Genomic DNA, 11,814 nt, shown 5'->3' on the forward strand with positions numbered 1-11,814 from the left:
CTGTTACAACCTTTTAACTATGTAGATTTACTGCACTTCAAACAGCATACATGCCACACACCTTGTTTGTACATCAGTTGAGTTAGGGTGGTGATGGTCATTTACATTTTCTTCTAGCCTTGGTACAATAACAGAACACACTCTCTCTGATGCACATGTAAACATGTAACCCTCCCTCTCCCTCCCCACTGCCTATCCCCCTCCTTCCCTTCCCAAATCCCCTTTTCTTCAAAAGCTAGTCCCTCCATCCTTATATCGTATTTTTCTCCCTCCTCTTCCCTCCCTCTCTCTCTCTCATCCTTTCTCCTCTCTCCTCCTCTTCCCTCCCTCCTCTCCATCTCCCCCTCGCGCTAATTTAATGCACTGAACAGACAGCTTAGTGGTTTTTGATACACAGTCTAGCCTCATCCTCCTGAGTGGATTACACCTCACCTTTTACCCACATGCACAGGCAGCGCCTGGGCCTCGTTAACGACACCAACACTTCCCTGTGGGAGGGCTCCTGGGTTTGGCTCACTCGTGATTGGTCGCCTGTCTTTCTGGCCACCAAGGATTGGTGGATTGGAGACATAGGAAAGGGGAGAGCAAAGGATGAATGAAAGTTTGAGTCCAAAGGAGATAGTCACACACACCACTACTACATACAGTCACACACACAACTAACTACAAATACTTACACATTCCCCTTAACATACACACACTGCTACAAACACACACACACACACACTTCTACACACACACACAGACACACTCTGCTACAAACACAGTTTTCCCTCTTTCGGGTTTGTTTAGTCCATAATAAACAGGCCAGAGGTCAGAGGTCAACTCTCCCCTGTGGTCAACATCACTGACCTGTCGCTTGCTCTTGACCCTCACTCAGAGGAAAACAGATCTACTGCTGGAGTTTCATGTTTTCGAACATCTCACTTTTTATTATGTTCAACCAAACAATACAAGCATGGCACATTCCCATTCCACCCCCGCACCATCCCTCCCTACCCAAAACCTGTTCCAGTTTTGCATTTACCTAAACTGACTAGTTTCATATTTTTGATTATAAACACTGCTAAATGTTTGGGAATAAAACACAGAATCAAAACTTTGTAAGGTATAAAAAGCACACCAGTAGTTTAAATCCACAGATCTTTGGAGGCTGAGGAAACGGCTATAGGCTACTTCAATTGAATTTCACATCTGACAAATTATTAATACAGCAGACACTTCTATCTGATTTTATAGATTTTATGTCTCTTACAGATTTAAAAACAGTCGGAAATGTGAGAGGTTTTTCATACATTCCTACACGCGTTCTTGGAAGTTTACGCGTTTAAGAATGGACCTCGCCTCACAGAGCTGGTGTGGAGAGACAGAGGGTCATGTTGACTAGGCAGACAGGATTTCATTTATCTAACCAAATCATCTACAGCGAGAGAAAACCTGGCGAGGACACACAGGCATGTGCACTGCCATCTATTGGTTGATGACGTACCCCACTGTTTACTTTGAAGTTGTACAATAATCATTATGACGTCCTTGTCATCTCGCTTTGTCACGATTGAAATACAGTTGAACGGGTCACTGTTGTGCCATCTTGTAAAATATCAGAACATCGGTATTTTTGATAATTAACTAAATGTATAGATTTATTTATGTGTATACACCTATACCTTAACAGAGAAATACGTCGTTTGGTAAGATTAGAGCAACCGCAATTGGTTTAGGAAATTCTTCACTATATATTCATTCATGATGCAAATTAGTAAAATTGTGATAGGCCTACACTACCTTCAAGTTCTGAAGTGTCAACACATTTCTAACTTCTCATTAAGGTACTCAATAGCGTCAGGTCAACTCGTTTAGCCTACAGAGTTAGCTCTATCTGTCCAAGAGATGTCGCTGACAGATACCGCGGCGTCCTCGGACACCAGAGAGGCCCTTCCGCCTCCAACCAACAGTAAGATCTGTAGTCGACATGTTTGCCGAGTGATTGTGTCAATCTAAAATGGTATAGAAAAGATTACAACGGTCAAACAGCGAAGGCGTAAAGGATAAGTCGCATTTTCCAGTTAAATTTGCCGTTGTGTTCAGTTTAATTTTAACTTTATATAGGCCTTTAATTTCATCTCAATTTAATTGGCGCATTTTATGACAATGCCCCGCGTGTTACTAGTGCTGTGTTAATGATATTTCCCAGCGAAAGCTGTCTGGCATTTATTTCATAACCATTGTGGTTTTGGTGCTGTTTTGTCCGCAGGGAAACGCACCGCTTTCAAACGGGTATCCTCCGTTAGTGACACCAGCCCAGTCTCCGGTACAATCCCTTCTGCTTTCATTTTACTATAGCTAGGCCTACTTCTAACGGAAAAGTTTAATATCATAAAAGTGTTACGTTAAATTACACTGGCCAAGGAGGGGGTTTTCATTTTCATTACGGTAATCAGTAGGCTAAGAGTGCTTCTGTTTCAATTCGTCTTAATTTGCTATAGTAATTCCGCACGTTCAAATAATTGTTTGATTAATTCGTAATTAATTAAAACAAATTTTCCTCAGAGCGTTACAGAGAGGTGAGGCTTCCAGAGATTAGAAACCCGTTCAGCCTCCCGGCCGCCAACAGCTTCCTCCTCAGCACCCAGGACCGGGAGCTCCGGAGCCAGGTAGGTTCTGCAGGACTACCAGAGATGAAGAGGGGGTGGTAGGTTCTGCAGGACTACCAGAGATGTAGAGGGGCTGGTAGGTTCTGCAGTACTACCAGAGATGTAGAGGGGGTGGTAGGTTCTGCAGGACTACCAGAGATGTAGAGGGGGGTGGTAGGTTCTGCAGGACTACCAGAGATGTAGAGGGGGTGGTAGGTTCTGCAGGACTACCAGAGATGTAGAGGGGCTGGTAGGTTCTGCAGGACTACCAGAGATGTAGAGGGGGTGGTAGGTTCTGCAGGACTGCCAGAGATGTAGAGGGGGTGGTAGGTTCTGCAGGACTACCAGAGATGTAGAGGGGCTGGTAGGTTCTGCAGGACTACCAGAGATGTAGAGGGGGGTGGTAGGTTCTGCAGGACTGCCAGAGATGTAGAGGGGGGTGGTAGGTTCTGCAGGACTACCAGAGATGTAGAGGGGGTGGTAGGTTCTGCAGGACTACCAGAGATGTAGAGGGGGTGGTAGGTTCTGCAGGACTACCAGAGATGTAGAGGGGGTGGTAGGTTCTGCAGGACTACCAGAGATGTAGAGGGGGTGGTAGGTTCTGCAGGACTACCAGAGATGTAGAGGGGGTGGTAGGTTCTGCAGGACTACCAGAAATGTAGAGGGGGTGGTAGGTTCAGCAAGACTACCAGAGATGTAGAGGGGGTGGTAGGTTCTGCAGGACTACCAGAGATGTAGAGGGGGTGGTAGGTTCTGCAGGACTACCAGAGATGTAGAGAGGGTGGTAGGTTCTGCAGGACTACCAGAGATGTAGAGGGGGTGGTAGGTTCTGCAGGACTACCAGAGATGTAGAGGGGGTGGAAGGTTCTGCAGGACTACCAGAGATGTAGAGGCGCTGGTAGGTTCTGCAGGACTACCAGAGATGTAGAGGGGCTGGTAGGTTCTGCAGGACTACCAGAGATGTAGAGGGGGTGGTAGGTTCAGCAGGACTACCAGAGATGTAGAGGGGGTGGTAGGTTCTGCAGGACTACCAGAGATGTAGAGGGGGGGAGTGTAGGTCTACTGGTATAGAGAGTGAAGCCTCACATGATCACATTGTCACACACACATGCACAACCACACACCCACACACTCTCTCTCTCTCTCTCTCTCTCTCTCTCTCTCTCTCTCTCTCTCTCTCTCTCAGGAGCGTGAGCGGGAGCAACAGAAGGGGGTCCAGGACAAGCTGACGTTCGCAGGCAGGATCCAGGCCAGCAGGGCGGCGCTACGCAGAGAGCTAAGTCTCAGCCAATCAGACGAGCTGCCCGTCGCCCAGACTGCCCGCGCTGCTAGGGAGTCCCCTGATTGGAGGAAGGCTTCCACCCATTGTGAGTCTGGGGTCTGGCAACATGCATACACACACACATATGCATTCGCACACACAATTGAACACAAACACACACATATGCATACAAACACACACATATCTGTCGGTCAATCCGCCCGTGCACTTCTGATCCTTGATTATCTGCTGTACTCATGTGTTGATTAAAAGTGTAAATGACTGAGCTGTTCTCTGTTGTCTCTATCCAGACCACAGTGACAAGGACAACATGGTCTCCTACATTGGGAAGAAGAAGGAGATGTTCCTGATACGGGTGAGACATGACATGAGTCCCAAACACACACACACCTACCTGAGCACACATACAAACACACACACATACTAACACACACACACACACATACAAACACAAACACACACATGTACACACACACTCACATACACACCAAAGCACACTCAGACGTCAGTCTGCCCATGTTGTTGATCCCTGGTGTCAGACAGTATAATCTACTATACACGCACACGCACGCACACACTCAGGCACACACGCACGCACACACACACACACAGACATCATGTGTGTGTAGTGTTCCTCTCCAGCTCTGAGTTCATCACAACAGAACAGCAGTTTTATGAAGCGTCTCTGAAATGAGGTAAGTGGAAAAATAGGGGTTGTTGTTATTGGTGGCATGGCACACAGGCATGGTTCATGTTCACACACAAACACACACACACAGGATTTACACACCCACACACACAGGGTTTACACACCCATACACAGGGTTTACACACACACACACACAGAGTTCCACTCTAAGGCCTCGTTTATATTTGCCCAGAGTTTCCCTGAGCTAAGCTGCTGCCGGCCTGTTACAGAAGCCTCTCTGTTCCAGAACCTTCTCACACACACGCTGGCGTCTCTCCCCTCGGCCTGGGAAACAAGTTGTTTGGAAATAAAGATCTGAATTGAAAGCCTTCTCGTAATGACATCAGGATAGGCTGTCAGGGAACAACACGCGCTTATGTCGACGGATAAATAGGGAGAGAGTAGGCCTTCATGCCCAGAGTGTTACTAGAGACAGTACCTGGAGTGTTACTAGGAGTATTACCTGATGTATTACCTCCTCTCTCTTTTCATTCCTGCTTCTCTACTCTCTCCTCCTCCTCCCTCCCCTCCCTCTCTCCCCCCCCTCCCCCTTCCTCCTCCCCCTCCCCTCCCCTCCCTCCCCTCCCCCCCTTCCCTCCCCTCCTCCCCTCCCCCCAGTATGGGCTGGAGGTGAAGCAGCAGGTGATTCAGCAGCTGCTGGATGTTGCTGAGGAGGAGGAGAGGAGGGTAGTCCAGGCAGAGAGGACTCTGGATCAGGACGTCTCCCTGTTTGACGTTTTCCTCAAGGAGAACGACAGGAACTCAGTACAGGCCATCAAAACGTAAACAGAGATTACAGACGTTGTGTTTGTTTGTCGTGATGGTATTCATCTATTCATCCTTCCTTCTCTCCCTCCCCATCTTTCCTTCTTTTCCTCTGTACCCATCCCTCCTCCTCCCTCTCTCTCCTGGGTTCTTCAGAGCGGAACAGGCGACGAGGAACAAGTTAGAGAAGATGTCTGAGATCAAGACGATCACCAGCAAGATGGTGGCCATAAAAAGGTGTGTGTTTTTCACTGTGTGTGTTTTTCTCAATGTGTATTTCTTAGTGCGTGTGTGTTTTGTTCCTATGTGTGTGTATGTGTGCGCCTCTCCACAGCCACATCTTCCGGAGCGAGGAGACCCTGAGGGAGTATGAGGTGTACCGGAAGTTCCTGCTGCGCCTGTCCCCCCCGGCGTGGCAGCAGAGGCAGGGAGGCACCCGGGCCTCAGACCAGGACCAGGAGGGGAGGGGCGCAGACCAGGACCACACCAGGCCTGGGAGACGTAGGTCCTCCCTGCACTTAGGAGAGGGGTGGAGGGGTGTAGAAGTGGGTGGGTGGATGGTAGATGGGTGGAGAGAGGGTGGTTTGGTGGATGGAGAGAGGGGTGGATGGAGAGAGGGGTGGAAGGATGGATGGAGAGAGGGGTGGAGGGGTGGATGGAGAGAGGGGTGGATGGATAGGGGATCTAGTTAATGAATGAACGACAGAATCAATTACATGTGTGTAACCATGTCCTCCTCCCTCCAACACACACATACACACACACTCCCACACATATATGCTCTTTTACACACACACACACACACACACACACACACACACACACACACACACACACACAACCCTCCCCTCAGGTCAGGAGAGCTCGTCACCTCTCATGTCTGACCCCAAGAACCCTCGGAGGCAAAACGTCAAGACGTGAGCGGACCTTTCATTTCCTGTTTGACCGTTTTGTGTTGTTGTTGACGGTGAAGTCAGACATGGTCTCTAACAGCCCTGGTAGTCTAGACATGGTCTCTAACAGCCCTGGTAGTCTAGACATGGTCTTTAACAGCCCTGGTAGTCTAGACATGGTCTTTAACAGCCCTGGTAGTCTAGACATGGTCTCTAACAGCCCTGGTAGTCTAGACATGGTCTCTAACGGCCCTGGTAGTCTAAACATGTGCTTGATGTTGAAATCTACTATGTGTGATGTCGTGTGTGAGTTATGCATGTGTGTTTGTCTCTCTGGTTGCTTGGATACCAGGAAGGAGGTGCAGGTGCCGAAGATGGATGAAGGCAAGCTGGCGGAGTACGAGGTGCGTGTCTGTGTGTGTGTGTGTGTTTGTGTGTGTGTGTGGTCTTGTTTAACCTCCCACAACTTCCCACAACTTCAAATGCTTTTTTTTCAGGAGGTTTTAGGGTTAGAATGAGTGTTTTGGTTAGAATTACATTATTATTTGAATGGTCGGGGCATGTGTGTGTGTGTGTGTGTGTGTAGGAGCCAGGCCTATACTTCACCCATCCCCAGCATGTGTGTGTGTGTGTGTGTGTGTGTGTGTGTAGGAGCCAGGCCTGTACTTCACCCATCCCCAGCATGTGTGTGTGTGTGTGTGTGTAGGAGCCAGGCCTGTACTTCACCCATCCCCAGCATATGTGTGTGTGTGTGTGTGTGTGTGTGTAGGAGCCAGGCCTATACTTCACCCATCCCCAGCATGTGTGTGTGTGTGTGTGTGTGTGTGTGTGTGTGTAGGAGCCAGGCCTGTACTTCACCCATCCCCAGCAGCTGCTGACGCTGCTGTCAGACCTGGAGCAGCAGAACCTCACGCTGGTGCAGAACTGCATCGACACCGAGGAGACCTTGGAGAGGATGCGCTCCGTCAGGGACAACACACACAGGAAGATGTGAGACACAAACACACACAGGAAGATGTGAGACACACACACACACACACACAGGAAGATGTGAGACACACACACAGAGGAAGATGTGAGACACACACACAGGAAGATGTGAGACACACACAGGAAGATGTGAGACACACACACACACACTGGAAGATGTGAGACACACACAGGAAGATGTGAGCATGTTTGTGTGTATATCTGAATACGTGTGTGCGTGTGCATACGTGTGTGTGTGTGTGCAGGGAGTGTGAGACTGAGCAGCTGAGCCAGCAGATGGAGGCTCTGACCAGCAGCATCCAGAGAGAGAGAGGCAGGACATCAGAGCTGCAGCTCAGAGCCAGACTCTTCTGCTTCGGAGAGTTCAGGGCTGAGGACCAGGTGACACACACACACAGCTCCCTTTAACATCATCCCGCCATGTGGTGCAAATCAAACGCACCCCAGTGCTGCGCGGCCCTGACAGACAGCGCGTGTGGCGCTGCGGGTTTGCAGGATGTGCTCCTGGAGAGGGTGGGCAGGAAGGTGGAGGAGGCGTACCGTGCATGCATGGGGGAGACGGAGGCCAGCCTCTCCACCCTGCAGATGCTCACCTGCATCGAGGGGCTTCTGAACAACACCATGGACAACCTGGAGATGATCCCGCCAGACAGGATCACCCTGGCAGAGAAGACCCGAGAGAAGGAGAGGAGGGCCCGGTGAGGAGAGGAGGAGGGAGGAGAGAAGGAGAGGGTCAGATGAGGATTGGGGAGGGTCAGGGGAGAGGGAGAGAGGCAAGAGGGCAGGGGGAAAGGAGAGGGGGTAGACTAAGGAGAAGGTTGAGAGGGGGAGGAGAGGGGAGAGACAAAGGGGGAGGAGGGGGGATATTGCTTAATCTAACAAAGTGATGAGCGTGTGTGTGTGTGTGTGCGTGCGTCCAGGCTGAGAGAGGAGAAGGTGAATGAACAGAAACGACAGCAGGAGAACAGACTGAAGAGATCTCTACTGAGAGCTGAGGCTCACATCCAGAAACAGGTACACACACACTCAGTGTATATACAGTATACAGTTAGGTCCATAAGTATTTGGACATTGACACAATTTTCATCATTTTGGCTCTGTATACCACCACAATGGATTTGAAATGAAACAATCAAGATGTGCTTTAAGTGCAGACTTTCAGCTTTAATTTCAGGGTATTTACATCCAAATCAGGTGAACGGTGTAGGAATTACAACACATTTTATATGTGCCCCCCCCCACTTTTTAAGGGACCAAAAATAATTGGACAAACTAACATAATCATAAATCTAATTGTCACTTTTAATACTTGGTTGCAAATCCTTTGCAGTCAATAACAGCCTGAAGTCTGGAACCCATAGACATCACCAGACGCTGGGTTTCGTCCCTGGTGATGCTCTGCCAGGCCTCTACTGCAACTGTCTTCAGTTCCTGCTTGTTCTTGGGGCATTTTCCCTTCAGTTTTGTCTTTAGCAAGTGAAATGCATGCTCAATTGGATTTAGGTCAGGTGATTGACTTGGCCATTGCAGAACATTCCACTTCTTTGCCTTAAAAAAACGCTTTGGTTGCTTTCGCAATATGCTTCGGGTCATTGTCCATCTGCACTGTGAAGCGCCGTCCTATGAGTTCTGAAGCATTTGTCTGAATCTGTGCAGATAATATTGCCCGAAACACTTCAGAATTCATCCTACTGCTTTTGTCAACAGTCACATCATCGATAAATACAAGGGAACCAGTTCCATTGGCAGCCATACATGCCCACGCCATAACACTACCTCCACCATGCTTCACTGATGAGGTGGTATGCTTTGGATCATGAGCAGTTCCTTCCCTTCTCCATACTCTTCTCTTCCCATCATTCTGGTACAAGTTGATCTTGGTCTCATCTGTCCATAGGATGTTGTTCCAGAACTGTACAGGCTCTTTTAGATGTTTTTTGGCAAACTCTAATCTGGTCTTCCTGTTTTTGAGACTCACCAATGGTTTACATGTTGTGGTGAACCCTCTGTATTTACTCTGGTGAAGTCTTCTCTTAATTGTTGACTTTGACACAGATACGCCTACCTCCTGGAGAGTGTTCTTGATCTGGCCAACTGTTGTGAAGGGGTTTTTCTTCACCAGGGAAAGAATTCTTCTGTCATCCACCACAGTTGTTTTCCGTGGTCTTCCGGGTCTTTTGGTGTTGCTGAGCTCACCAGTGCGTTCTTTCTTTTTAAGAATGTACCAAACAGTTGATTTGGCCACACGTAATGTTTTTGCTATCTCTCTGATAGGTTTTGATTTTTCAGCCTAACGATGGCTTGCTTCACTGATGGTGACAGCTCTTTGGACTTCATATTGAGAGTTGACAGCAACAGATTCCAAACACAAATACCATACTTGAAATGAACTCTAGACCTTTTATCTGCTCCTTGTCAATGAAATAACGAACTCCCTTTTTGAGAGAATAACATACACCTGGCCATGGAACAGCTGAGGCAGCCAATTGTCCAATTACTTTTGGTCCCTTAAAAAGGGGGGGGCCACATATAAAATGTATTGTAATTCCTACACCGTTCACCTGATTTGGATGTAAATACCCTGAAATTAAAGCTGAAAGTCTGCACTTAAAGCACATCTTGATTGTTTCATTTCAAATCCATTGTGGTGGTATACAGAGCCAAAATGATGAAAATTGTGTCAATGTCCAAATACTTATGGACCTAACTGTATGTATACACACATTTACACACACACACACACACACACACATATACATATGCTCCCCCAGCCCTCCTCACACACCAATCCTTAATGTAATTCGAACCCTAAAAATAGCTATAGAAGTTGTGGGGATAAAGAAAACCAAAACCTTGTGTGTGTGGTGTGTGTGTGGTGTGTGTGTGTGTGTGTCCTCCAGACTGGTAGGAAACTGATGGCAAGGTCTCAGCCTGTCAGTGTGGAGGCACGGCAGGTGGAGGTGGAGCACACACACCTGGAGACAAGAGTCCCAGCTCAACTTCTCCTCCTAGGCCCTCCCTCCTCTCTCTACCTCCACCCTGCCCTCACCTCCTCCTCTCTCTACCTCCACCCTGCCTCCTCCTCCTCTCTCTACCTCCACCCTGCCTCCTCCTCCTCTCTCTACCTCCACCCTGCCTCCTCCTAGGCCCTCCTCTCTCTACCTCCACCCTGTCTCCCCCCATCCTCTCTGTCCTCAGCGGGTCAGATCCCCACCCTTCTCCACAGAATAATAAACTCTGTGTGTGTACCGGATTCTGCCTCTTGTCATCATGGTAGCGTTGTGTGGCACAGTTGCATGCTCGCTCCCCAGATGCGCTGAGATGTGGTCAGTGAGGCGTCATCACCACCAGGGGGCGCCAGGAGCCTCTTCAAGAATCACTGGAGGGAGGCAAGCAAGTTGAGCAACCAAACACACACACACACACCCACACAGAGCAACCTAAACACACCCACACACACAGAGCAACCTAACACACACACACAGAGCAACCTAACACACACACACACACAGAGAAACCAAACACACACACACACACACCCACACACACAGAGCAACCTAACACACACACACAGAGCAACCAAACACACACACACACCCCACACACACAGAGCAACCTAACACACACACACAGAGCAACACCAAACACACACACCCACACACACAGAGCAACCAAACACACACACACCCACAGTCATAGAGCAACCTAACACACACACACACACAGAGCAACCAGAACACACACACACACATGCACAGTCACAGAGCAACCAAACACACACACACACACAGAGCAACCTAACACACACTCAGAGCCAGCAAACACACACACTTTCAAAGAAACCAAACAGACACATCTAGTTAGCATCTATCTGTAGTTAACATCTCTCAATCTCTAGTTAACATTTCTAACATCTCTAGTTAACATCTTTATCTCAGGGTCAAGAACCAGATTTATATTTGCAATGGAATGAAACTGTAAAATTTCACCGTTGTCAAATGAAAACACTGATCTTTGATACATTTTGTTATACACAACACAATTTATTATTTACATTATAATGACTGTCAATCTTTTCACACAAGATCTCATAAATGAGTAACTAAATAAACGAAATGAATAGTATACACAAGTATAAAAACGTGTCGATTCTGTAGCTGTACCCTAATAATGAAAATATGAAATATAACATCTGTCAACATCAATACACAAGTCGCCTTCAGGCAATATACAGAGACATGCATATGAATAGATACACAGGAGCTAGATCTTATAAATATTTAGTTTGTCAGTTTCTTGACACTCAAACAGAGATCATTTGGCGGACGTACAGAGTCATCACTGCGACTGACAAGCTGGTCACGCTGACCCTATCATGCAGCCTCAACTAGTACAGCACCAAACGCATTCACAGATACACAGATGATTATAGGTAGATAAAAATAAAACTTTCATTAATAACAGGTAAAAACCTTTTTTTTTCTTTTTGTCTCAGACTTAAAACTTTAACCCACAAGTCTAGTATTACGTAGTATGCACTTGCTCTGTTCCGTCCGAGTATCA

General features: G+C 47.8%; 1 protein-coding gene across 1 annotated transcript; it reads left to right on the plus strand.

The window, feature by feature from the left end:
• The first annotated feature begins 1,890 nt into the window (after positions 1-1,890).
• On the plus strand, positions 1,891-10,571 carry LOC136945527 (cilia- and flagella-associated protein 100-like). The gene is made up of 15 exons (XM_067239412.1): positions 1,891-1,954; positions 2,255-2,311; positions 2,551-2,654; positions 3,820-4,000; positions 4,206-4,270; positions 5,222-5,385; positions 5,525-5,605; positions 5,703-5,873; positions 6,614-6,665; positions 7,100-7,251; positions 7,497-7,632; positions 7,747-7,949; positions 8,172-8,265; positions 10,152-10,211; positions 10,563-10,571. Exons 1-15 carry the CDS (start codon positions 1,891-1,893, stop codon positions 10,569-10,571), a joined length of 1,593 nt encoding a protein of 530 aa, XP_067095513.1.
• The last annotated feature ends 1,243 nt before the right edge of the window (positions 10,572-11,814 follow it).

This window comes from Osmerus mordax, chromosome 7 (assembly GCF_038355195.1).
Source record: "Osmerus mordax isolate fOsmMor3 chromosome 7, fOsmMor3.pri, whole genome shotgun sequence".
Classification (NCBI taxonomy): domain Eukaryota; kingdom Metazoa; phylum Chordata; class Actinopteri; order Osmeriformes; family Osmeridae; genus Osmerus; species Osmerus mordax.

Bases quoted from the DNA above. Each gene is read 5' to 3' on its own strand.
- LOC136945527 (XM_067239412.1), top strand. From the start codon at position 1,891: ATGTCGCTGACAGATACCGCGGCGTCCTCGGACACCAGAGAGGCCCTT. The intron at 1,955-2,254 runs GTAAGATCTGTA...TTTTGTCCGCAG, and splicing joins CCTTCCGCCTCCAACCAACA to GGAAACGCACCGCTTTCAAA. The intron at 8,266-10,151 runs GTACACACACAC...TGTGTCCTCCAG, and splicing joins AGGCTCACATCCAGAAACAG to ACTGGTAGGAAACTGATGGC.